At 37.5% G+C, this 27,941-nt stretch overlaps 1 protein-coding gene across 1 annotated transcript in view; it reads left to right on the top strand.

Annotated features, from left to right (window-relative positions):
- Positions 1–27,941, top strand: part of KAT6B (lysine acetyltransferase 6B) — a 46,242-nt gene that overhangs the window by 13,512 nt on the left and 4,789 nt on the right. Inside the window, exons 7-12 of the mRNA XM_035897350.1 lie at positions 399–560; positions 3,102–3,195; positions 23,255–23,486; positions 25,602–25,761; positions 26,381–26,647; positions 27,868–27,941. The exon at positions 27,868–27,941 is cut by the window's right edge and continues 221 nt beyond it. Of these exons, the coding sequence (XP_035753243.1) occupies positions 399–560; positions 3,102–3,195; positions 23,255–23,486; positions 25,602–25,761; positions 26,381–26,647; positions 27,868–27,941 (989 nt within the window). The remainder of the gene's footprint in view (positions 1–398; positions 561–3,101; positions 3,196–23,254; positions 23,487–25,601; positions 25,762–26,380; positions 26,648–27,867) is intronic.

Genomic DNA, 27,941 nt, shown 5'->3' with positions numbered 1-27,941 from the left:
TGGGGTTTTTTTTTTTTTACTGTTGTACACCACTGCTTTCTAGCAAACCACAGTTTAATGTAGCTTTAACTAGTATATTTTTGTTGCCTGTCAGTGATTCATTTTCATTCCAGGAATGAAGTGAAAGAGGTAAGTCTCACTTGAACAATTAAAAGGTGAAGTTACTTTGTTTAATAAATCCTGATCTTCAGAGGATACTTACAAATGCAAAGTAACTAGTACTAACTGGAGAATTCTTATTTAACAAGAATAATTTATCTTCTGAACCTTAATGTGTTGCTTTTTTCTGAAACACCATCTTGTTCATGTTTCCTTCTAGGATATGATTGATTCAAAAAGTTGTTTTGTCCTAACATGTTGGTGGCATTGGAAATAACTGGATCTGTCTTGCTTTCTAGGTTGATGGAAATGTGAGCAAAATTTATTGTCAGAATCTTTGTTTGTTAGCTAAGCTCTTTCTGGACCACAAAACTCTGTATTACGATGTTGAACCATTCCTCTTCTATGTCCTTACAAAAAATGATGAGAAAGGCTGCCATGTAGTTGGATATTTCTCTAAGGTAAAAAAAAAAAAGTGGGTTTTTTTAACATTTGTAGTTTCCTGCTCTCCCTAATATTTGTGCCAACAGCAAAGAAAAACAACTCAGAAGCTTGAAATCTTCTCTATAAATCTGAAGTGTAGTGTACATTGTCTCAAATACACTTGCACTTTCTTGTTTCAAAGACTGATAAAAATGGAGAAATTGCATGTGTGTTCAGCCACGTGCATTGGGGTTGGGTTTTTTGTTGGTTTGGTTGTGGGTTTTTTGGTTTTTGTTTTGTTTTTTTCCAGAATGTGTTGTGGTTTCATTTGGAAATTACATCTTTTTCTTCCCCCTACCATTTTTGCAGTAGTATATCAAGTCTAACTTCTAAAAGTGCTAGGTATTTGAAATGTTGATGTGTTTTCATGGTTTTAATGCTAGCGGTTTAGGCTGGCCATTTAGACATAAATGGCCAGCTGTGCTGATCTCTTGTGTACAGTTTGATTTAATGCAGTTACTCACTTCACTGGGTGTAAGAATGCAGTGATAACTTTATGGTGGATGCCTTCTTTTAGAGTTGATGTCTTTATTGGTTGTGGTTTTGCTTTGAATTTTAAAGCCCTAGATGGCTGCTATTGTCAAGACAGTCCATATAAAGTATTGTTTTTGTCTTGCTTTGAATTTTAAAGCCCTAGATGGCTGCTATAGACAAAACCAATACTTTATATGGACTGTCTTGACAAAGGTGACCAAAAATAATGGTGAGGTATCATTAGATGTGTCTCCAACAGGAAAAGCTTCCATTAGTCAGTTTGTCCATAAGAAATGCGATGAATTGGTATAGTTGCTCAGAAATCCACTACTTCTTGCCCCTAGTATCACCACCTCCCTCAGTATATTATTTTCTTTCTTTAAGAAGTGATTTGTATGAAGACGCTATTTTAAAGGTCTAAAAATCATGTCAGAGTACCTGCACGTTACAGTGGTCTCTTGGGGGTCTGAACAATTCTTCAGAGATGTGGGTCTTTCTGGGATTAAAGTAACAATGAGATGTGTAGGCACAATTTGCACCGCCTCTTCTGTCAGTCAGAAGTTCTTGTGGCATACAAACTTGTCGACTCTGATACAGGCAAGTATTTTCTAGTAGATTTATTTAAGGTACTGCAGGTGTTGAATCTCTCTTGATGTTTGTTCCTTCTTTCAACAAGGATGCATTTTCTTCCCCTGCTTCACCCTTGTTGCTTTCAGCCAGTCTTTGTCACATCTGATGATCACAAATGTTTTAACTACCAAAAGTTAGGAAAAAAACCTTCATCTCAAATTCCACAGAAGTACTGAAATTATGTACTGAATTGCATGTGTGTTGTCCCACCCACTGCTGCCTTTTTTTTTTTTTTTTTTTTTTTTAAAATGTGTCTGTGTGTGCTCTTGCTGGCAGAAATGCTCTGGCTTTTCTTCCCTGATTGCAAGTACGTTGCCAGGATGTGAACTTCGTACTAGCAGCAGTGCTGAGAATTTGGGAAGCCTGTACAGACAAAATACTTCCCCATACCATAGAAACTAGGAAACCTTGCAAAATATGGCATGGGTATCTGCTCTCACGGCTGAAGAAATGTTTGGAAACCAACATAGTGGCATGTGATCCTGTCAGTGTCATCACTGGTCTGGTGTCATCTTATGTGTGGAGGCTGAAGTGATAGGTGGTGTCTTAAACTATCCATGTGCTTACCGCAACTTCTTGTCAGTTATGCTGACCTCGATATTTTTGATTGATTTTATTTTGTCTCCCTCAAAACTACCTAGTGCTGATTCGGGGAGGGAGGGTTGGTATGTAATCTTTTAAAGGTAACCAGGCTTTAAGGTTCTTCCTTTTAATCAATAAATCTGAAAGAACCTATAACCTTACATTGTTAGAACAGCTTCCTAATTTAGATTCTTCCTTCTGTTGTTTTAAACAGTGTAATATTTGCCTCCATTTCGTGTATGTTATATGACTTCATTCTGTCTAACTTCTGAGTATTCTGCCTTAATTTGGGTTCAGGTGAGAAGCATTCAGCTTTGAAAAAGTTAGTATGCTTCAAGTAAGACTTCTTAGTTCTATGGTATGGTGTTCTTCCCCTCCACCCTGACCCCCATATGCATTCAGAGAGAGAAGACAAAATAAAGATGGGAGCCAGCAGGCACTTAGTGTAGCATTGGCACAAAATACAGCTTCACCATGTGTATGGATATTATTTTCCAATTTTATATCTTTGACAGAATAGTCAGTGAAGCATGAAAATACTTCCCTCTTCCTCCCATCCTCCTCCTTTACAGCACTTAAACTTCATTATGCTTTTTAGACAATGTATTTAATTTTTAAGATGCTGAATAGTTAACTAAAAAAATATTTTGAAGGATATGTTTGATTAATTCCCTTCTTATAATCAAATATTAACATGGAATTATTTGACTTTGGTACTGACCCGATGCATCTGTTCACCTTATTGGGATATTTTACAAGGACAGTGGCAGGTGCAGGTAATTGCCCACTTCAGCAGTGCTTTGACATACTTGATCTGTTTCTCCTTCCCACAGGAAAAGCTTTGCCAGCAGAAGTACAATGTCTCCTGCATAATGATCATGCCCCAATACCAAAGGCAAGGATTTGGAAGGTTTCTCATTGATTTCAGTAAGTGAAATGTTTTATTTACACTTGTGATCCAGGGAGCCGATGACTGTTACAAGAAATTACAACATACGAAACTTTATTTAACTTGTTTTGTTGTTTTTATCAATAGATAATGGGATTTCTGTTTATATTTACATAGGATAGAAAAGCTCCCTGAAGTGAAAAACTTACTGCTGCTCTGTTATTGTACTCGAGGAAATTGAGAATGAATCTCTCAGCAGTAATATTAGCTCACAAAGCTATTACCCTGAATGAATTGTCTAAATTACTTTCCATTTTGCCTTGCTCATTAGTATAAGAGGCAGCAATTATTTGTGATTAAAGCTAAGAAGGTGTTAGTCCAAGGCATACTCTACATTCTAATATTTCTAACTTACATCTTCTTTTAGCTAAAGAACTGTTTTAGCTGAAGAATTGCTACATAGAAGGAATGTATTTTGATTTTTGTCTTAAAGTTCATCACTTCCTTAGTGGAAATTGTTACAAAAAAAAGCAGAGGTGCTCATGGCTGTGTATGTACTTGCTGCTTTATTTTGCTGAGTTGTCTGACCTGTTAGAAAGCTTCAGGCACGCTTGTTTAACAACTATAGATTTGCTATTCCCCAAATCTTTAAGCTGCAATGAAACTCCAAACAAAATTGTCTAAAGAAACTTCTTAGCTAAGTGCCCTCAGTACTACTGTATCCAACTTTCTACTGTAATTTAGAGGAAGGATGATAAAGAATTCGTCTATCTTGTATGTGGTTAGTTTTCATTATTACCTATGTTTTTCAAAGCACTGTAGAATTACATGACAATAGAGATAGTTAAGATAATAAAATTCCTGCCCTGAAGGTGTATGCAAGAACATTAAAATGCAAATAAAAATACTTTGCAGCATAACAGCAGGACAAAGACAATCATTTGTAATGGTAGAGTTTTCAAGTTCTGTGTCTTGTAGTGTTCTACCCAGCATGACTACACTAGAGTTCATAAAGATACTTAGTATGTCTCATCATTGTATGGCTTTATAAAACAGTCTTCACTATACCCCTGTGAGTTAGGTAAGGATGGTTCTGGACCACTTAATCCACCATTGAAATGCAGCCATCACTGGAGCAGAACACAACAGCTGTTCCATTGTGTGCCTTCTGCAACCTTTTAGGAAAGGCAGTGAGAAGTACCACATGTTTCTGGAACTGTGGAGTGAACTTTAAGTTTAATTAGGTAGAAATTGGCCCTATTTTAAGTTTAGGATCTATTTGCAAAAGGAGATGGGGAACTCTTACTGGGCAAAACTGGTAAGTACTTCTAAGCTTTTTCTTTGGTTTTACTCTGTGGTGTCTTTCAAGAAAAGCTCTCTCAGCTAACATTATTCTGGCTGAGTTTGCGATAGCTGTCTACAAAACTGATGGCACAGCTATGAAACCTGTGGATTCCACCTAAGGTCTGGATATAGATCTGCTGTGTCTCTCTGGATCTGTGGTCTGTCTGTTACTGTGCCATGTGCTACTTTAATCTGGAAAAATCAGTAGGGTGTTCTGTCCCTCTTACCCTTCTGGAAAAATCTGGAAGCATATGGGGTTGTTTGAATCCCTAGGATTTCTGTGATGACTTGCAACATGACCTAATGGTGTCCTTAGCTTGAAGCTTGTCTGGTGCTATTCTTATGCCTTTTCTCTTTGTCTATGTGTTGTATCTCAGGTATAGGCTGCAGCTGTGTACATGCTGGCCACAGTCCAGAGACTAGCTTTAGCTTCTGCTGTAGCTAAGAGTCTGCCCACTTCATGAGCACGCAGTTAGTCCTTCGGTACCTTTCCACAGCATTTTCCCTTTGTTTTCTGGACAGAGGTTCCTGTAACTGGGAGTCAGACTGTCTCAGTTTCCAAAAGAATGAAGAACCAAGAGGTGACTGAGCAAGTCTGGCTCTGTAGTGAGTGAGGTGCACACTAAATGAAAGGTAGTGAGAGAATTGCTTGCGCCTGTTTTTGTCTAGGCGTAGAAAGGAAAGTAGAATTTCAGGGCTTGTTTTCCTAGGTTGTATTCAGATCCTTTTGTAGGATGGGGCTGAATGTCATTAAATGGGGCAGCTACAGCCTCATCTGGATTAGTGATTCCAAAATCTGTCTTCACACAAAAAAAGCCTCAAAATCAGTTACTTAATTTTTCTTGGAATTTTATTTGTGTTTCTACCTCCTGTATTGTAACTGACTGACTACCATCATCTTTGTCCTTCACCCTTTCTGTTTACTTTTGGTCTCCTGAGAGTAAGTTGATCCAACTGACCTGAGAAGATGGGATATAGGAAAATACCAGTTATTATTCTAAACTTGAACAGAGCAAGTTTATAACGGTTTAAAACACTTTTTTTTTTTGCCAGTAACATTATCTAGATTGTCATGTTCTCATAAAGTTACTGGAATATAAATTTTATGCTCTGAATGTTAAGTCTTCATTTGTCATGCGGGTAATGCTTCTAACATGCTCTATTTTGAATTCTGTGAAGCAGTCACTGGTACTTGTCTTTTTTATAACAGTAACCAGAACAGTTTTTGGACTAAAAGAATAAAAATGTAACTGAGCAAGTAATTTTCAGAAAATTATAGTTACAAACCACAAAAAGGAAGGTCTCAATAACTCTGTGCAAGCAGTTGACTGCTCACATTACTTTGTATATATCTCGACACTTGACAGTTAGAAAGGCTGGAAAGAATGCAGCCTTAAGCCACTAGACAACTTCTGCTTTGTCAGCAGTCTGGTGAAAATGTAGTTTGTGGTACAGAATTTGCTGCTTTTTCGGTAAGTGAAATGCATTTGTTTGTTCAGATTGTGATGTGTTCTTTTGTCTTGAACAAATCTAATATTTACAGATGCTTGCAAGCGAAAATAAATTATTTTATTTTGATAGAAGAAAAATAGGTATTTGTCTGACCATTGATTATTTTTCCAATTTTTTACTAACTATATTTAACCTTAGCTGTATTTAAAATAGAAACTGATACCACTGTTGTTTCTTACTCTGTATACACCAACATAAAACTTTGTGTAAGGTCTATCGCTTCAGGAATCTATAATCTCGCATGTGGAAAAGAGGTTTTTAGTAAGAATACTTTACCTTTTGTGAGAAGAAAGTGTGCTGTAAAATGCTTGAGTTCTCTAGCTTTGTCTTCAGCAAAAATCTTGTGTAGTTTTCTGTATGTCATTGGTCATTTAAATAGAAATGTTTTTAAAACTCAATATATGTGTCTGTATCTGTTCTGGTTTTTTGTTTGTGTGGTTTTTTTTTTTAGGAGGTTTGGGGTTCTGTCTGTGATACAAATACTTAGAACTGAACTTTTTCCATTTCTAACAGCCCAAGTGTCTATCAAACTCTCAAACTGTTGATTTGTAAAATTGCAGACTTGATACTGCTTTATTTCGCGGAATTCACTTCACTGTAAGATAAAATCAGTTTAACCTGTTGTGTTTTCTACAAGGTGTCATACTGAAGACAAAATGGTTTACATGAAGTCTTCATTTCTTTTACACTGAGTATGCTTTATTAAATATTATTTTATAACAGTATGTTGATTTTTCCCGTAGGGAACCTAATTTTTACTTGGAGTGTATCTAAATGTACAAAAGCAGTTCCTGAAAATGAATAAGGGTCTTAATTTGCTTGTTGTATTTGTACCTTCCTGCCTTTTACAGGACTGATAATTCTTGCCAAACTTCTTGGCTTGGGCTTTTTGTTTTGTTTTCATTTCCTTGTTCTTGTATTCTGTGAGGCTGTCTGGATTGCGATTGCAGGGTTGTACCTAAGGGGGAATAATTAACTTCTGCATGAATCTTTCATATTTGCTGCAAATTAAATTTTGGGCAAGTAGAATCCAGTTGTAAGTTGATCTGGAAGCAAACTAGAGAGCAGGCTTTTATTGTGTAAGATCCCCTTCTGGGTTTATTTCACTTCATGTCCATTTGCAGTGATACACAGCTATCATTCCTGTGATGAGGATAATATATTACTTGCATTTGGGCAAGTCTTTATATGTTCTCTGCATTGCTGTTGTGGTTTTGACAGTGCAAGCACTGAAGCTATGCTCCAGTGTTGTAGCTGCTCCTCTCAGTGCAGTCACATTTCTTTTATAAACTTAAGCAGCTTCTCTATACAATTGATTCGAGCTCTTGCAAAGTCTAGAATCTTCATATGCTTTCTGTTTCTATTCATTAGGCTGCAGTGCCAAAAAAATACTAGTGTTTCTTTATTTGACATGTCTAGCACACGGAGTTCAATATTACTGGAGTGGAATACTGCAGTATTTCATATTTGTTTTCTGTAAGTTTAAAGCAATCTTTTGATTCACACTTCCTCATAAAGTTTATCTCATCCCAGTGCTGTGTTTCTGCTTACTGGATTGCAAATTCCATGCTGGAGGCTCAGCACCAGTTGGAGGAAAAAATAATGCATGTGGCAATATTAGGATAAACCTTTCCAACTGTGCTGGCTAGTATGTTGATGGTTCATTTGCATCACAGTAAGAAGTGGGTTCAATGCTCAGGAGCAAAGTCCTCAATAGCCTTTTGTTTATATTGAGGATGTTTCTGGTCCAATAGATTATAGCAGTTTCTTCCTTGCCTTCAGAATTCCTTCTTTTCATTTGGTTTATCTGTTCATTGTGAAATGATTATTTTTGCCTGAGAGAGGAAACCTGTTTTAATGATGCTGGGATTCTATTCGGGCTACATGTGTTCTGTGTTTTGTTTTGGGTGTGTTGGGTTTTTTTGTTTCACCTGTCTGTATGTTTGGGAAACTTTGTGCTGACTTTTTGACCTTTTGTATCATTTACTGCGTGCAACTTTTAATGGCTTTTTTTCCATTAGCTTGAACTAAACCTCTCATTCCCTTCTGGGATAGAGAATTTAAGACAGACAGCAGAAGAAACACAGAATTTATATTACTTGAGGAGTTGTATTCTGGTGTAGCAAAAGTGGCTCTGTTAAATGTCCTTGTTTACTCATTTCCCCAAATCTGGTGTCTGTTTCTTGGTCAAGTATTTTTGTTCTTGTTCCATTCAAACAGGTGAGTAAATCTTCAAGTCCTGGTTTGCAGAAGCAGCAGAGTGCCAGCAGTAGCAGCGCATGTGCAAAGGCTAATGTATAACATCAGGGAAGGCAAGTTTCCAAGGGATGAGAGGAACAAAAAATTGGCTCTACAAGTAAAGGGAAAATAAGCGGTTAATAAGAAGTTATATCTTTCCTCCTGCATTCTTTTAATGAGTAAGCATCAGAGCAATTGATAAAGGAGGTCAGTACTGTTACTGATAGTTATAAATTAGTAACTGAGAGAGATCGATCCACTTTTTTTACTCAAAGTCAGTTAGGTTAGTGGCAACATTCATTAGCCTACATTGCTTCTCGATAGGAAATGGCTCAGCAAAGGCCTGTGAACAAGATTTGTTGGGGGTGGAGTGTTCATTTGCCATTCAGAGCTTTGAAGAACTTGACTGAAGATCTGGAACTACAGTCTGTTTCTTTGACGTCAGTTCTAGTCCTGCCTTCTCCTCCACTGCATATTCTTACAATCACTTGTCCCCATGCAACCGTTTAGGGGCTTTTGTGTGTAAAAGCTGAATCAGGAAAACATTCTGGGCTAAAAGTGGGTGGGGAATAAGGACAAATGTCCTCAAAGGTGTTGGTTAAACCCGGATCACGTAATGATCCTGTATGCACTTTGAGAAGTAAAGGACAGTGATGGAGCAATGAAGATGCAAAGAAAGGATGAATATCTTTGCAAAGTGCATTCTTGAATTCTTTCCAGCTTGCACTTGTTTCAGAAGACCTGCATATCTCTCTGCAAATGTGGAAGATGTTCATTCCTTAGGGCTCAGCCATGCAGAAGTGGTAAAAATTGTGGACTAAGTCTGGGGAATTACTTAAGGCACAAAAGCTGTCCCACAAGCATTGACACATAACATAGACCTGTATTGACAGTGGATTTATTTCTTATTGCCAGCAGTTCTGAGACAGTTTTGAAACAAGATGAAAAAACTGCATGGCATAAAACCTAGTATAGTCTTCAGGTGCAATTTAAGGAGATTGTGAAGAGCATGAGATTTTCTTCTGGTCTTCAGTGTGATTTTTTTTTCTCCCTACAAGTTTGGTAAAGAAGTGGTTTAGCCTGTAAAATCAGCTTTTCTGTGAAAGGGAAGAGGTTTGGTTTCTGCTAAGCTTGAAGAACAACATGAATATTGTTCAAAAATAACTGCTTATTTCTGAATATGCTCAATTCAAACAGCATTTTCTCATCTAGGATCAACTAGTGATTTCAGACTTCCTCGTGGCTCCAATACTTCAAAAGCTCTGTTTTCTGATACAGACAAAAGGTTGGTTTTGATGGAAAATAAGAATTTATTTTAGACAATTTTGGGCCTAGTTTTCTCATTCATGTCCACTACTATGTCTTGGGTTTTGTAGTGTCTTCAGAAGGAGTCAGGGTTGAGCTTTCCATGGCTAGTCGCCATTTGGACACTGAGCTGCTCTTCTAGTTCCATCTTCCATACTGGCTTTGCAGTGCTTGGAATATTAAGAATGTTTGGAAATGCTGCTGTGCCAAAAGATTGATTTCATAACTCTTAATCTTTGGTTCCTGCTGCAGTGTTTCTAGGCTTTTTGTTTGAACAGCAAATTAGGTTACTCCTCTGTGGAAACCTGAAAAGCCATGATTTTTTGTGAAGCACCAAGTTTACGTAGTCATGCAAAAAACCCAAGTTGAACAAAACTTGAAACTCGTAATGAACTAACATGTGGCCTGTCACTTAGTGCAACATATGGCTGATAAATGATACTAGCATTTGAGAAAATGTCATCCCTGTTTTGGAGATGAGTAACTTGTAAAATACAATAAATGTGTTGGAATTAAGTGGTGGAATAGAGAAAAAATACTGCCTGGGGTTTTTTCCAGTGGCTTTGAGAAAGTATTATGTCAGTAAAGGAAGAGCCTTGGAAAAGGCGACAAATTTTCTTTACTGAAGGGCTTTTGGTTTTTGGTAGGAAAACGAGCAAAGCCATTACAGTATGGAAACGGTGTTGTTTCTTCTTTTAAGATTACTTGAACACAGAAATAATGATAGACTATTAACAAAAGTACTAAAAGGGTCAAAGAGGGCAGAAGTAATGAGAAGACATAGAGTTTTCTTCTTCATTATGACGAATTCACACAATTTCTTTGCTGTAGCCTTAGCTTGTGTTGCTTTAAGTAGGTGCATAGGCTTGCCCTGTAGTAACAGGTTGAGGGAGGGTGACTGACTTAAAACTCTGTATTCAGCTGGAAACAAGACACGGACCTTGAACTGAGAAAACTTGAGTTCTTGATACTAATTCATAAATTAACTTCTGGAAAACAAAGCTGACTGCAAAAAAAAAAAAAAAAGAAAAAAGAAAAAGGTGGATGCTGTAATGGAGCAGCAAATCTATTAGGAGAGGTCAGAGCAAGTGTGTTCACATGTATGGCATGTAAGTTCTGGTATGCTTATGGAATTGCTGGGAACCACTTCTGATACCTGCCTGCTGTAGAGCTAGACCCAAGTTGCAGTGGGCTGTAAGTGGTTGGATCTTTGGTATGTGTTTATATAGAACTGATAGTCTAAATCTTTTAATCTTGTTATGGAAAATAATGTATTGGCCAGGAAGTAGTATTTTGGAAAAACTACTTCAAAGAAATGGTTTTTTAATGTATAATTACTTTAATCAAATATGGATATGAAGTAAAAATAACATTTTAAAAAAGAAGATGGCTGTGGAATGATGAACTCTTTCTGTAAACATCCTTACACTGTTCTTTTCCAACGTCTGATGTTAAGATGTTTTACAGTTTGCTGTAAGGAATACTGAGATACACCAGAAATACCATCTAGGAATAAACACACTTTAAAAAAAAAAAAGTTGTTTACGGTTATACTTTGCTATGCTCTATAAACAGAATTGAGATGGGGATGAAGTGGGACCATATTTTTTTAAGATAAAATTTATTTTAACCAAGAGTGTTTCAGCATTCCCTTTCTCACGTTACAATCCCAAAAGAACTGTTTTGTTACTGCTGAGGGTATGGCAAACAACAGAGGCTGAGAGTGAGAGGCTGAGGATGGTGAAGAACAGGATTTTTTTTACTACTGAATGACTGACTTGTATACCCCAATACAGAACACTGTGTCAGTCTTCTGGTCATTTTTGTTGGTGTATTTACAGATGAATTGTGTCCAAATGAATGGTTGAATTACCTGCCTCTTTTCTTCTTTTTCTTTAAGAGGGAGTTGAAAGTGTCTGTCTGTGGGAGCTGTGAATTTGTGAGGGAGCTCGAGTGCTGCTGCTTATTTTATGTTCTTTTCTTGATGATTGATTATGTTGCTGACCTGAAGGCATGGGTTTGGCCTCTCCTAAGTAACTAATAAGGAACATTCTGTCAAGCTGAGATTTAGATGAGGGGGGAATAAAGATGGATTTTGAATCAAGCTTTGTTGACTTAAGATTATTCCAAGAAAATCAGCCTCTTGGGATTTCTTGGCATCACTTTTATATAGCTTCAAGACACTGTGCATTTATCAGAACTGCAAAGGAAATCAGGCATGTCACTTCAGATACAGAAGCTAAGACTGTTTTAACTGAAGAGCATCTTTATTTCAGATAGCATTGAAAACAGCTAAAAGGCAAAGCCAAACATGGTAACAATGAAAACAAATGTTTGTTGGACAAAGCTGTCTTTATAGGGCATTAGTGAACAGGAGAAGCCATCTGCCAAAGACTGGTGGCTGAAAACAGTTTTTAATTAAGTAGTGCATCTTTTAATGGTCAGGAATTTCTACTTTTGCCTGTAGAATGTAGTTCTGTTGCAGCAAGTCAGTGGACAAAGTGGGTATTTTGTAGCCTGTCGCCCTGTTGAGTCCCAGTGAGACAGCTTGCCTCAATGAGATACCTCGTGGCTTTCTTAACAGATGTCTGTCTTTTCCAGTGCCATCACTTCAATTAGGCAGTTCTGCCTTCTTGTAAAGAATTTTTTTTTCTTATTTACTGCTGTAACAGTAGATATTTACCAGATTGTCATGTCTTGGGCTTAGCTTTTTGAAGAGTGCTGTAATAGATGGATTTTTGTGTTCAGTGCTTGGTAGATAGTGTGTGCTTTTTTTTTATTACAGAGTTTCTGTAACTGCTGGCTAACTAGTTATCACCATGAGGTTCCCTAATAGCCTCCTTCATCTGTTGGTTCTTTCTTCTAAATCTTACTTGGTTAATTCCTTGTTCTGCTTTAGTAAAGCAAATGAACAGCACTGACATTCTGCTGCTCATGTAAGACAAAAACACAGTTTGCATCTTTTGTTGTGCCTTGTGTGTGTCGTGACCACTTCCTTGGCCAAATACAGTACTTGCAGTGATTTCCTAAATGTGCCTTTTGATTTCTCAGTCCTGACCGCCCATTTTCCTTTTGTTTACATTCTTTAGTAGAATCGAAGAATTGTTTAGGTTGGAAAAGACCTTTAAAATCATCAAGTCCAACCGTTAACCTAACACTGCCATTCCACCACTAAACCATGTCCCTAAGTGCCATGTCTACATGTCTTTTAAATACCTTCAGGGATGGGGACTCAAACACCTCCCTGGGCAGCCCGTTCTAATCTTTGACAACCCTTTCAGTGAAGAAATTTTTTCTAATGTCCAATCTAGTACTGCTAGGCTATCTTTTGTAGGTATGCATGAAATCAGTGATAGGAAAAGCTCTTGGGCTCTGGAACTTGGTTATCTATTCTAAAACTGTTAACACCATCCCTGATACAGTTTTGGTACAGGGCATCTGTCACTTCTCAAGTGTGATAACAATTTTCCTGAGCCATGGAGCTGGGAGACTTATGTTTACAGCCAGGTTAACACCTTAGCTGAGAGTCAAAGCTTAATGGTATGGATGCCATCTGTCTGTGCTGGTTGGCCTCAGTGCCATGTGAAGGTTCTGGACATACTCAGTTTGCTTGTTATATTAGGCATATACACCTAGGTCATCTTCCTGTCTTGTTAATTGAGTCTTGTAGGAGTACTTAGTGCCTATAAGAAGGCAGACAGGTAGTATTTTCTAATGAGCATGTTTGATATATTTTTAACAACAATATGCATGTGCTGTCAACATTAAACACTAGAAGGTAATGGCAGTTCTTAAAATAAATTCATTCAACAGTTAGTTTTGTAAAAAATTTACTCTTCAGGATTACTTACTTAATAATTTTAAAAAGTAAATTTAAATAATAACTTTAAACATTCCCTATATAGTCAAGGACAATCCAGCATTGCTAATGATCTTCTAAACTACTTGACCTACTGACAAATTTATTCATCCGATTGGTAGTCAGGACTGATGCCCTCTATGCATGCAAGTCTTCCTTTTAAGGGTACTTCAATTCCTTTTCTCTTGCTTGTGCTTTTACTCCCCTTGTAAGTAGTCCACTTCGTACACAGAACCTCCACTCAAGGGGTTTACTGGCAACTGGCACAGGTAAAGTAAGTGTTAGCCAATTAACTCACTCAAAGGGTGCCTTTTGTTGGTCTGACTGTAATGCAGTTATCTTTACCTTTCCTTCCCTTCACGAAGGGCATTTGTTTAGCCCTAACCTCTTCTGTGAAGCTTTCTATAAAGGAACTAAAGGTTTTGGGCCCCCTGTGTTGAGTTTACTTGAGGATGTGGAGAGGAATGAGAGCTGGCATTATTTCTTCTAACAATAATGAAAGAATCTTTGGCTTACTCTCTTCATCACGAAGAAAGCTTTTCTTTAACCAGACAAAGAAGAAAAGAGAATGTAGCAGGTTGTTCACTGATCTAAGCATCTCAAGTTACAGCTTTTTTTTATAGTGTTTGTGTGGATCTTGGCATTGAGGTCCTTTGAAGCTGCCTCAAAAGTGCTTTCAAAGAGGGGACTAACACCTATTTAAGGGCCTCTATCTTTGACCTTCCTCCTGTTGACATAGATAAGAACAGTTCAGAGGCACACAGGACAGTTACGGAAAAAACAGTAACATGAATTACAGTTTTAGGAATCTTAAGTCCTAATAAGCTCACCTTGTTACTTTCACCTTACCTATTTCTGCCTTCCACTCTTGGTCCTACCTCTGAACTCGGAATGCTGAGCTGACCTAACTGCATTGAGCTGTCCTGTCTGAATACTCAGCTGTTTCCATTTTTCTGACTACACTTTTGAACCTGTGTCTTCACAAACTTGTTTACATAAATAATTTCAAAACAAAGTATTTGATGTTTTATAAGACAAAAGGAAGTCTCTTAGGATAACTTGAAATGCTGGTTTGAGGGAAATCTTCACTTTAGATACTGGTGTATTATAAAACGAGTTACTAGCACTTGCTGTTCTTTCAGATCTCTGGTTTGATAGAGAACATCGCATGAAAACTTACGAGTTCTTCTTTTCCATGTTAAGGGACTTATTTTACTTGGTTATGTTTCAAGGAAAACCAAGTTTAATGGAAAAGTGCTTGATTCCATCTGTCAGAGTCTGGTAATTCATTTGTGGGGGCCGGCCTTTAAAGAGACTGAGTAGAACTCAGAACATTCAAGGGCAAATAGTTCACTGGTTGCTTCTTTTGTTCTGGATAGAGTCTCATGAATATGTTTTCTTCTGACACAAGTAGTATCAAAACATAAATAGGAGTTGAACAGTGCTGATTACATAAGGGCAATCTTTTGAGCACAAACAACTGATTATGACTTTCAGAAGGGCTCCATTTTACGGCTAGGGGCCTCCGAGAATTAGATCTCAAGCTGCTTCCAATTTCTGGCAGTAGTTTGATTTTGTTGCAGCTCTCTTTTCTGCTCAGGGTTTTCAGCAGTGCACTGGTATCTTTAAAGTGTGTATCTGGAAAGCTTTCATAAGTAACTTGATTCTGTCTTGTGTGAGAGATACTCTGCTCTGTGTGGAAGTGTGTGTAAACGTTTATATGTCTGATTGTGATGTGCATGCATAACTATGAACCGGAGATTGACAAGGAATTAGAGGACTGTGCTCTACCATAGAACTGTAACCTTGTTGGGGTTACAGAGATGCAGTGGGGTAGCAGAGAAGACTGGACTGCTGCAATAGTTGGGTAACAGTCCCTTCAGGAAGGATGGACAGGGAAGCCGAGGAGGGGAGGTTGTGCTCTACACAAAGGAATGACTTGGAAGCACGGAGCTCTGCTATGGGATGTGTGACAGGCCTGTCAAGTCTGTACACCTCAGAATCAGAAGATAGGGCAGCAATCATGAATACTATGGTGGTGCGTGTTTGTTTTACCTGATCAAAAAAGGAAGCAGATGAACCTTCCAAGCAACTGGACGGCATCTTCTAGTATAAGGCCCTTGTTCTCAAGGACTACTTGAAACACTCTGCTGGAAGGGCAGCACAGCAGGATACAAGCAATCTAACAGATTTCTGCCAGGTGTCTGGGACAATATGTTGATGCAGATTTTGGAAGGACCAGCTAGGCAAATGCTTTGCTGGATCTGTTACTTGCAAATAAAGAAGAATTCATCAGGGAAGTAATACGCAGCCCAGGCTGTAATGGCTGTGAGATAGTAGGGTTTCAGATCCTGAGGGAAGTGAGGAGATTTTACCTTGTTTAGAGAACTGGTAAGTGGTGTCCTGTAAGAGGCTGCTGTGAAGGGCAAAGGAGGCACAGGACACACTGATCTCCGGAGACAGTTTCCTCAAACTCCAAAATTACTCATTCTGATGTTAATGAAAATAGCAGGCATGACAGTAAGCCTGCCAGGCTGCAGGAAGAGCCCCTGACTTGAACAAAACCCAAGTCTGCCAAAGGTATTGGTGTTGCTTACATATGCAGGAATGGAATTAAGCCAAAGCTTGCTTGGAGTTGAAACTGAGAGATGTGGAGAGCAACAGGAGAGCTCTCACAAGGATGTGGGCAGCCAAAGGATGAGTAAGCAGAACATGGCCCTGCTGCTTGGATGGAGTAGGCATTGTGTGACAGCATGGGGGTGTGGTGGGGATCTCGAAAGGGATCAGAGGTACTCAGTACTTTCTTTGCCTTGGCTTTTAATGACAGAGCATGTTCTCAGGTGTGGCAGAACTTAAGGAGCAGAGAGAGATGCCATCCATAGTAAAGGAAGATCAAGTTACAGAGTACTTAAGTAAAATGGACTTATACAGACTTGCAGGACCAGGTGAGATTCACCCAAGGGAACCAGATGACATGATTATGAGGGCCTTCCCTATCATCTTTGACAAGTCATGGCAATTAGAGAACATCCTCAGTAACTGAAAGGTCGCAGATGTTACATGCATCTTTAAAAAAGACAAGGAATGAAATAAATGGATCATCATTGTATCATCATGGTGTTACGAAGATGATAGAGCATTTCACTTGGTATAATCACATAACAAATTATAAGGTGCTTCTGGATATGTATAAATTCTGTCTACTGATATTTCTACATATGCGTCTTCTGAAACTTTTGTTGTTAGCATTAGATTAGCTCGTGGTAGGAGAACTTAGTTTGGAAGTAAACTTCAGGAAGCTTGGAAGTAAAATGTTATCAATAGGCTGTCATTTAAGTGCTGTGTTGCATAGATGCATTTCGAACTGGACTTGATGTACTCAACACTGGCAGCTTTCTTCAAACCTATTTCTAGGATCAGAGATTTATTACTATTGTTAGTATAGCTGAACAGGTCCAGAAAGATAAAATGGAGTTTAGTTGTGCATTGACAGCAATTCTGTGTAGCTGTTCAAATTAATTTGATTGCGGTGGCCTTAGTGCACAGCTGGAGAGCAAGCATATCCCTTACAATGGCAACGGTGCTTCTGTCTTTGTTGTCTGTCTTGTCCTTGATTCACAGGCAGATAAGTCATTTACAGCTCAGCTGCTGAATACCAGTACATACAGATGACGTGTCTCATAGGCAAACTGAAGCTGGTGACAGTTTACCTTATTATGACATGCTGTATGTTGTAGCAGCTCAGTAGCTGTTTCATGACTTTGTAAGAGTTGACAACCTGGCAGTTTTTCTAAGCGATGTTGTTCCTGTTTGTGAGTTGAAACCTGTTTTTAAAATGCAGGCAAGGTTTGAGCAAGTCTGGAACCATTTTAAGTTTGCTTTTGTGTTTTACTGTGAGGCAAATTACAGTGGCAAGAGAGACTTAATTTTGAAAGCCAAGGTTAATAGTTATGAATTTGGTTCTTCATAGGGTTTATTCCCCACTCTGATTCTCAGTCATAACCTATTGCAAGAATACCATCTGACTTTCTGGGGTTAGAAATTATTGTAAGGTCATTCAGATGTGATAATATACTGTCACATGTTTTGTGTTTCTCTTAATACATAAACAATAAATTAATGCTTTCGCAATGATACTTCTCTTAAATTTTGATCTTTTGTACTCTAAAAGGTGGAGAGTGTTTTTCTGTGTAAATGAAGTAAAGATTCACAATAGAAATTTTCCTCTTTGAAGCAAAGTACCATGATGGATGATCAAGCAATTTTAGTAGGAAGCATGGAAGGTGATAGCCTAAAAAGGACGAAAGGAAGTTGTCTTGGTGAAACCTTGCTGAATACAATAAAGATTTCCTATTTGCCAAGTACACTGCTGTTCAAAGTCCAATAGGCTATAGTGGCAGGGTGACTGCTGAGGGACTCTTAGGAGTTGCTCTAACCTGGGGACCTCTGCTACATTGCATTTTCTGTACAGTTCTTGAGCTCTGTAAGAGTTGCTCCTATTCAAGAGCTTTGTGTGTTATGTTTATTAATAATTCTGTGAATGGGGAAGGACAAAACAAGGTGAAAACATTTCTCTGTAATGAGTGTTTGCACTGCAGCAAAGCTCTGCTTCTTATCTTGCATTAAACTACCACTGGTGTGGTTCTGTTTTGGAAAGAAACACTGCATTTGACTGCAGTTCTTTAAGGTAAAGGCCAATCTAATCTGCAGATGATTTAAAAAAAGTGAAGATCTAAGTTTGAATTACACAATTTGAGTGAACTTGCCTAACTGTAAGCAGCAGAGTTCAAGGGGTGGAGGAATTGTGGCCATTGCATATGGTGCAGTGACTATTGCATGTGGTGAGGTTGATATGTCAGATGTTCCCTTAGGGGAGCACGTGCATAGTAGAACACAGGAAATGATACTGGAGATTTACCTGTGGCATCTTCTGGAATAGAGTGCATTGTAACTGCCTCAGGATGCTGTGGGTGGAGTGTATTCTGACTATGTTGAATTCACAATAAAATGTGCACTTGTATTGCTCACTGGGGATTGCAAGAGGAGATGTGATACTTCCATAAAAAGAAATAGTAAGTATAATTACATCAAAATCAGCTACATCCAGGTCATAAATGGGCTGGAGGGAAGGGGGGACAAGACTGGGGTTTCTAGTATTGTGGTTTACTTGAATCAAGTTAAGTTACTTAGCTTACTTGAAAACCTAATGGCTTTATAAAGATTGTGGTCAGTCTTAAACGCAGTCAAAGAAACTGAACTTCTTTTAGCTAGTTCTCTTTTCTTTGACCATTCATCAGAAATGAAGTGATAAATTGATTTGTTCATTGCTATAGAATATAAAGCACGTATAGAGAGTGCTCAGATTGTGTGTGAGAGTCGTTGAAGAGTATCTTCAAACTTCATTTGACTTCCTTCTGTCAATTTTAGTTTGTTCACTTGGTCTTTCTCAGTATACCATTTCACTTGGGTAGTGTCTTTGGTTGCTGCTGCTTCTTATGCCACTGGCCTCTCGGTAATCTGCATCTCTGTCATCTTACAACATTGAGGGCTAGCCTGCCTTTGCTACAATGTTAAAAGCAAAGGGACAAGTCTGTATTTCTTCAGTAGATAATAAAATTCAATTCAGCTGTCTCAAGCTAAATGTATCTGCCTTATTTAAAACTGTGGAGTGACTTCTGCTTAATACTAGAAAGCTAAGGTAGTGAAATTTGGAAGTGTGTATGACAGGGAAAGAAGAATGTATTTTGGGGATTTGGTGATAAGAGAGACTTAGTAATGAAAAAGCTGCTTATGGCAGTTTCTAACTTGAAGGATGCATAAGACTGCTTTTGTGCTATAGGACTGAAAGGGGGCTGATATGATCCCAATTTTTAGAAGATTTTCAGGAGAGAGCTAGGGAGATGAAGTCAGTTCACCTCACGTCAGTCCCAGGCATATTAGTGGACATGACAATAAAGACTGGTCCTAGTGAACACGTAGGTAAATGCAGTGAATAGAGGAGGAGGATAGACTGTGCTGCCTGCAAAAGACAGTGATCCTTAACAAATCTTAGCAAGTTCTTAGAAAATGTCAAAAAGTGTGGGGATGATACACACACAGCTGGTGGGTTCTATTTGTTTGGATGGAGCCAGACTAATTCTGTTTCCATGTGAGTTTCACAAGATGTTCCTGGGATTTTTCTGTTGGCCGCTGTCAGAACAGAGTACGATCAAGCTGGACCTCTGATCTCATGCTGTTTAATTTGTTTCAAGAAACAGAACTGAGCATAACAAAATTGGTAGTTAACTAGCTGAAAGTTTCTGGAGACTGACACAGGTGTATTAAAGTCATCATTTTCACGTAAGTGTATTGTGGACTCTGTTGTAGCTATTTTGGGGGAGTTACCTACTACGAATGCTGTAGATTGAAATTATAAGATAGTGCTTAAGTTAATTTTTTTTAAATGTATGTTTTAATGTCTGATTATCTCCTAAATTTGTGTTGAAGACATAAAGTATATGTATCTTATACGAACGTTCCCTTTCTCCAACTGAATTTCTTCTAACTGTTTTAAATCTCGAATAAGGTAAAACCTTAGTGGTTTCGGGGAGGTTTGCATGACAAAAATCAAAGGCTGCAAATTGCTTGTGGCATGTTGCTTCACTGTGAAGGCTAAAGATAAGGCAAGAAATAAAAATCATTAATGATATTTTGGCAGTTTAATTTTGTGATACTATCATTCATATGCCCAGAAGACAAGATAGGCGACTCCTTGTTCTTCTAGATTAGGTCTTATATTTTGTTGTGGTCTGGTTTTTTTGGTGTAACATACAGTCTGACTTGTTTACTCTTGGGGGGTGGGTGGGGAGGAACTACATTTTTGTCTTCTGTTGCTGCTCTTGATAGTCTCATATCAGGGGTTGTAGTACAAGAAAGTTCTTTTAGGTTTTGACGTTGAGGCTATCCATTATTAAGATTAGGTAGATACAATGACACTGGGGGAATCTGTTTAACAGGGGCATATTGTACTCATTTCAGATGCTTCAGGATAGATACACGAGCTACCAAGATCAGTGTTTTTTATTTACCTGCAACTTAGATCAATTATTTGGCGTCTCTTTGGTAAGTTTAATTTAATAGATGTCATTCAAATCACAGAATCTGTTAAGAGAAACTTTCCATTCAGTGCTCGCTACATGTAACTGAGACTGTTACCTCTGATTTATATTTTTGATCCTATATAATACGGGTATCTTGAATAAGCATAGGTTATATTGTAGAATGGTAGGAGAAGAATACTGACAGATGTTATACCATGCAGGTGAAGTTTCACTGCTTTAATGTAGAGTAAGAATGTGTGAAAATGACCACTAAGAACTAGTCTGAAAGTCCCCAGCCATTGGAAGGATCTGATAAGCAAGGATATACTAGTAAAGCTCTAAAGCTACTTGTGGTTGCCTAATTAATGTTTCCAAACTCTTGATAGTGGTTTCTTATTAAGCCTCATAAGGTATTTATCAAGAAAGTATAGTTACAGCCCTGTTACATATGAGGAGAATGGAAGTGGAGGAAGAAGGTTCTTGTCAAAGTAATTTTAAAGTATAGTGAAATACAAGAATGAAATGCAGGTCTTGCAAACAGCCTACAAACACTTTCTGTTAAGTACCCAAAGTTTTCTTGAATGTGAAGTTGGTAGGTTAAACTGTATGGTTACTTGAAGCAACTGTGAGTTCTCCTCATGGATTTATTTTAAAAATACAGGTTGTTATCCCTTTCTTTTCCTGTGTTGAGACTTCTGTCACTACTCGTACTGCTGCAGTTTTACATGCTTTTCTATAGGCAATGACATCTTTGTATAAAATTTGTCTTTATATGTTGTAGACAAGCTGATCCAAAATTCTTTCTTGGTACAAGTGAAGCTTTGTCTAAAACTATGCAGAATAGGCTATATGGTATAGGTTTCCTTTTTTGCAGTTGGAAGTAAAACCAACAATTCTTTACCTTCAAACTATTCAGGGTGCAATCTGGTTTTGAATGTGAAGTTTGGCTTTTCCTGTCAACAACAGTTACATGTAGTACTAAGATTTATTAACTAGTTATGTAAAAAAAAAAAATAATATGCTGCAACTTCAGCTATTAAAACACCTTCCTTTTCTTCAGTTCTAAGGTAGTGTTTCTTCTGTAAAACAGACTAAATTTACTTGCAGAGTTTCCAGTGGTACCATACAGCTGTCAGCAGGGTTTATGTAGGCATCTATGTGCTATGTAGAAGTAGGCAGATGGTGGGATGGTATTCCTCCTGAGGCTCTGGCACTTTATCGTAAATTATACTAATAGATATGAAGGGTACGCTACTTATTTCAGTATCTATGTTGTTGCTGATCATTTGCAATGTAGTAGGGTCTCTGCTTTTACACGTAAATGTCTTTATGCAAACTGGAGGTCAGAGTATGATGACCGGTGCATATGTATTTTCCAAATCCTGTTATGGATCTTTTGTATTGCTCCAAAAAAGGGAAGACCATTGTTTCAGGCTGAGTAAATATACATGTATGTATGCATTTCATATTTTCAGAGTTAGAAAAAAATAGAGGGGTCTGTGTGTACAGTTTGTATATGATAGAGCATACAGCAAAATAAGGAAACGGCCACTGCTTCACTCAAAGCTGGATGCTAATGATATGTTTTTAATTTGTGGCTAACTTGACGACGAGAAACTTTGTGAAGAACTTGGGAGGATTTGTTTAGCAAATGTGACGTGGTTTTAAAGCAATCTTTGAAAAGTAAAAGGAGGGATTCCAACTTTAAAAAAAAAAAAAGTATTTAGGAATATTGGAAGGCAAAAGAACTATGTATGTTGGTGGATTCCAAATGACTTTGAGTAATGTAATTCCATAAGCATGACGTACATGCTTACGGTGGAATAAGCATTTTGTATGCCTGGTGTTTAAGGCCCATGTTTTGGTACTGTTTCTAAAGGCACAGGGCAGACTATGTATCATGGAGGGATGAATTACTGAGAAAGGATACATTCTATTAATTGTGTGGATTTTTTTTTTTTTTCCTCCTGAATTAGTTTTAATGGTGGCAAATACCAGACTTCTTCTGTTATCTCCAAGCAGGTGTGTTCTACTTTAAATTGTAAAAGCTTCTTAAAGCTGAAAAGAGCTGAAAAGGACTTACGAAATACATAAAATATAAAATGAAGGTGGTGTATTGTATAATAGCTGATCAGTTACTGTCTTGAAGACTGCAAACTGGAATTATGTGGATGTTCTTAAATGTGAATTAAGGGAGATTATTTTTTAATTATTTCTCCTAAGTAATTCTAGTAATTCAGCTGTGAATTCAATATGACACCTCTGTAATACTACAACTAACTGTTTAATCACAAACTTACGTCACCTGGGACTTCTTGAAGAAAACTGACTTAACTGATAATACCCATGACACTTTCTCTTGAATTCTTCTGAAAATTCTTGATTTCATTAATGTACCTCAGGTATAAAAGTTTCTCAGAAGGCCAGGCAGTTGTAATTCTAAATGGGATAATGTATGATAAGACCTGTTCTGAAACATGCTGGCTTTTTCTTGCCTTATGATTAGAAGAGGGGGTTTGGTTAATGTTTGATTCTCCTAACAAGAAGATCTGAGTCTCTGACAAGGATTTAATCTTTTTCTATGTCACTATAATGATGAAAACCAATCTTTTTTGTGGATAGGATTTCTTTAATTGTAAGAGTTACCAATAATGTAATCAGTCATGCTGGTCTTTCTATCAATGCCAACTTCCTTGAGGCATAGCTAAAGTTCTTTAGTTTTGTTATCTCAATAAGGTATTCTGTTTCTTTTCCTTCTAGGCTATTTACTTTCTAGAAGAGAGGGTCAAGCAGGATCCCCTGAAAAGCCGTTGTCTGATCTGGGCCGTCTCTCATACTTGGCTTATTGGAAAAGTGTCATATTAGAATACCTAAACTGCCACCACGAAAAACAAATCAGCATCAAAGGAATGAGTCGAGCTACTGGAATGTGTCCACATGATATTGCCACAACCCTTCAGCAACATAGCATGATAGATAAAAGAGAAGATAGGTCAGTGAATCTTGTAAAAAAATACTGAGACAAAACATTCACTTTCTCTATTTACAGAACAGTTGATGTGAAAAATGTCTGTGTAAAATTCTGACTTTAGAATGAATGATAACTATCTTACTGAAGAAGTCAGTACAGCTGGGTCTTGTTGATGGGGTCTTATATAAAGAGTTTTTCTCCCTAAAAAAATGGTGGGTTTTTGGATCCTCTTATTAGAAGAGTGTGGCCAGCTTGAAATATTGTCAGTGAAGAATTTTGTTTCACTTAATATCATCTTCTGTAAGTACAATTCCCGACTCTTACTTTGCAAATATCTTGCTTTGAATACCAGTGAGGGAAAAATTTGGGTTTGTGGGTGGCAGTCTTTCTCCACACCCCCTCCTTCAATCATTACTGAATTCACACAAGCCACGGGATCAGATCAGCTCTACGTGAAGTCATCCCGCCCAAGGTACTGGGAATGCAATTTAAAGTTTCTGTGTAATGTTACGATCAATGTTGAAAGCTAGTGTATGGGGAAGGTGAGTTTCTGTTTTGTGAATATCTTCTTTTCTAATGATCTTGATTGATATTTTAGATCTTAAGTGGGTTGGTTTTATTGTTTGATGGGGGGGGGGGGGTTTCCCCTCCCCTCCCCCCCACAATGTCTTAGATGACTTTCAGTGGTATTTGTGTTTCTGAAGAGCTTAATTCTTTCTGGATATTCCAATCATAGAAACTTTATAATTAAGCAAAACTGCCTCACAAACAGTGGGTTGCCAGAAAATAAAATGAACATAAGAATAGCTCAGCCTCAGTAACTTTTATGTGCACCAGCACTAGTATTCAAAACTTATGAAATTTTGAACTAGTAAGAATGCAAGTCTACAAAAAGAAGGTTGGCTTACAAGATGGCGTTACGAGAGTAGTAGTAGGAGTGTTGTCACTGCATTAAAACCTTAACTTTCTGGGGTGCTTATTTATGGACAACCTGATGGGACAAAGGCATTTTAATGGAGAATCAAATATGTATTCATTACTTAAATGCAGCTTCTGCCCTGTCACAAATTATTATAGGCCCTGAATACTGACGCCAAGTTAGAAAACAACATTTTTTCATCTGTAGAATTGAAAATACTTTATGAACAAGGTCAGTTAGTCTTTTTCATGGGTAGTAAAGCTTAGACAGGGACATGAACTGACCTGGCTAAAGATAACCAGAAGGTCAATGGCTGAGCCAAGAAAAGAAACCACATCTTTGAAATTCCAGCCAGACACTTACTTTGGGAATTGGGTATGGCTGCTTACAATTTCCTACATTTTGTTAATTTTTCTCACATGTAGTGAAGTAGAAGTTTGTCACAATTCTGTGAAAAGGGTTCACCTGGATCTGTTTCTTTTTTTAAAAAGCATTGTCTCAGTGAAAAGCAATGTTGTCACTTAACCTACCTGATTTTTACAGCATCTGAAATTCTTGTTAAAAATCAACGTATTTTTTGTTGTTTAAAATTGTGTAGTTCTTTGTAACAGAGGACTTCAGTGGGATATGTGCTAGTATATTAGCACACTGTGCCACTGTGTTAGTCTTTACCTACTTTTGATAGACTACTTAATTCCATAGTAATTAGAAAGTTATTTTCTACTGCATCGGTATAGGACTAAGGCTTCATTAGGAAACCTGTGTTTCTAACTGACTTTCTTGCCCAGTTAGCTGCCATCTTTGGTTGTAATATTAATGACTTTCTCACTCTTGATGATCCGCAGCATTTTCTGTTTATGCTGGTATGTCATATTAAATTAGAAATTGTTCTGGCAGTGACTGAAGTGCAACACTAAACCTCTCACATGGATTTAGAGTAGTCAACTATAAAACCTTTACTTTGCCCTCTGTTGCCCTCGTGATGTTTAGTAGTATTGAGATTTCACTTCATAACCTGTTGTTTCCTCACTTTCTTTTAGTAAACAGTCAGTAGTGTAAGCGTGTTACTGACGTTTGTCTGCTGATAGTTTTAGTTTGATGTATCCATTTATTTACCTATCTATTTTCACAGGTTATTGTGAAAAAGGATTTAAACTGTAGGAAGGTTGTTCTATGTGTTCACTTTATAAAATAAATTACTGTTTATTGGATTGTAGATTTGTAATTATTAGAAGGGAAAAGCTGATTTCAAGTCATATGGAGAAACTGAAAGCGAATCCGCGTATCAATGAAGTAGATCCTGAAAGCTTGAGATGGACTCCTTTGTTAGTTTCTAATGCTGCAGTTTCTGAAGAAGAGAGAGAAGCAGAAAAGGAGGTAATAGCTGAAACTTCTTATTCTGAGTTTCCCTTCCTTCGGATTTCATCACTCTGAATATTTCACATTAGACTATCTTAAATAGAGCGGGTTTAACTTTGACCACTGCTTAATGATAGAGGATACTGATATTATTGTAATGTACAAATTTTGGAAGCAGTGCAGCAAGACATGGTAACTTTGGGGGAATGAATATGAAAACTTAAAACATGAATCACTTGTCATGAAGCTGTATTTATCACTCTTGAGGTAGTCAAAGAGCATGTAATCAGATCAAATTTGGTGCAGAGCTCAGGGGCTGCAGTGTCAATTGATTCTTTGTGTTATGAACTTGCTCAAAGTGATCCATGTCAGTGGGCATGTAATGTAGTGCTAAAGGACTTAAATCAATTCGCTGCATCATTAATAGTGCTAAATATCCCATGAAATGCAATCTTCTTTGGTTTGTTATCCTAACTGTTGTAAAGGAGCTACTAGATGATTCAGCTGAAATGTTGTTGCTAGGTTAGCCAGCAGTGCTAATCAGGGTTGACTTATTGTAACTCTTTAGCTGAATGTAAAGGATATGGCTAAGTAAGTGCTGTTTCAGTGACCCGTTATTTTAACCTCAACCCTTCAGGCTGAGCGTCTGATGGAACAAGCTAGCTGCTGGGAAAAGGAAGAGCAAGAAATATTCTCCACAAGAACTAACAGTAGGCAATCACCCGCAAAAGTACAATCTAAAAATAAATATTTGCGATCTCCAGAAAGTGTGGCAGTGGTGGGGGAGCGAGGGCAATCCACAGAGCAATCTAAGGAAAGCAGCGAGGAGGATGGCGGGGATGAGAATCAGCCAAGTTCGCCTCCCCGGCTGACAAAGCCACAGTTGATGGCCATAAAAAGAAAGGTGTGTTACTTCAATGGTTTAGTTTAAAGTCATTCATCTCTGATGTCAATCAAATTGTTATCATCAAAATAACAATCTGATATTTTGCAAACCTTTTATCAGGCTGTTTTAATCTTTTCTGTATTGTTTGGATACTGAACTGGTCTTCTGTTTTTTCCTCTCCATCCAATTTTTTATCTTTGGATTTTCACAGAACCGTAAAATACTGGTGACACAACAAGTCAGAATTTCCTGTTAATATTTAAACTAGTGATTGCCCTCTGCTGTTTGGCATTGGTATTGGTTCAATATTTTAGTGGTTCTTCCTTTTTTCATTTTAAGATGGAGTCCAGCTTTTGGGGTTTGTCTTTTTATTGTTTTTAATACAGGAACTCCTTAAAGGGGAATACTGTTTTTCTAAAGCAATTTACCCATATTCTTCTAATTTCAAAGAGATTTAAATGTTACATTCTGGTTTCTGCAGTGTTTACATAATTCTTAATTTCACTGAAAAAATCAGCATCTTTGAATATTTTAAATTAGTAAACTAAGCATCCCAAGATTTTAAAGCACTCACCTTAGCATATGTATTTAGGTGTCTCTGGTGAGACTTGGGGAATTAGAATGTCCCTTTGTTTATACTTCAGATGAGCAAACTTAAAAGTAACTATAAATCTGTGAGAATGCATAATAATAGGAATACAAATTGTTGAACAGGTTTTTTTTCTTTATAGCAGCCAACTGTAGAATTCTCTTAGTGTGTTGAGACCCATGTGAAGCTTGAGGTGCACTTCCTTCGCTGTTATCTATTTTTATATATATATTTTTTTCTAAAATAGCAGAAACCAGAAATGTAGAAGAATAAATTTTGATACTTGTGAAGGTTGTTGGGGAATTATAAATCTGCAGAGGAAAAATGTGTAAGTACAATTTATGTAATGTTGCTATGAATATTATTTGACAGAAGAAGGTAAAGGTCTCTACAGTATGAAGAAATTTCAAGTCTTAATTTTCACCTACAGAAAGGTTTGTGGGCATGTATAGATACATACCTATTTTAACTGTTTAGACATTTTACTTTTAGATTCTGTCTACATTTTTATTTGATGCTATGGAAAGGTATTTTTTATAAGTAGAGAGATAATTGTAAACTCGCTTTACAAAACTGGATTTATTTCTGTCCAGTGTCCGCTAACAAACTAGAATGTAGGAAGAGTTATATTTGTGGAATTATTTTTCAGAGACCTTTCATACTGAAAAAGAAAAGGGGCCGTAAACGCAGAAGGATTAATAGCAGTGTTACAACAGAGACAAT

The sequence above is a fragment of the Egretta garzetta genome, unplaced genomic scaffold (genome assembly GCF_000687185.1).
Source record: "Egretta garzetta isolate BGI_Z169 unplaced genomic scaffold, ASM68718v1 scaffold56, whole genome shotgun sequence".
Lineage (NCBI taxonomy): Eukaryota > Metazoa > Chordata > Aves > Pelecaniformes > Ardeidae > Egretta > Egretta garzetta.
This window is presented reverse-complemented; position numbering and strand designations above follow the sequence as displayed.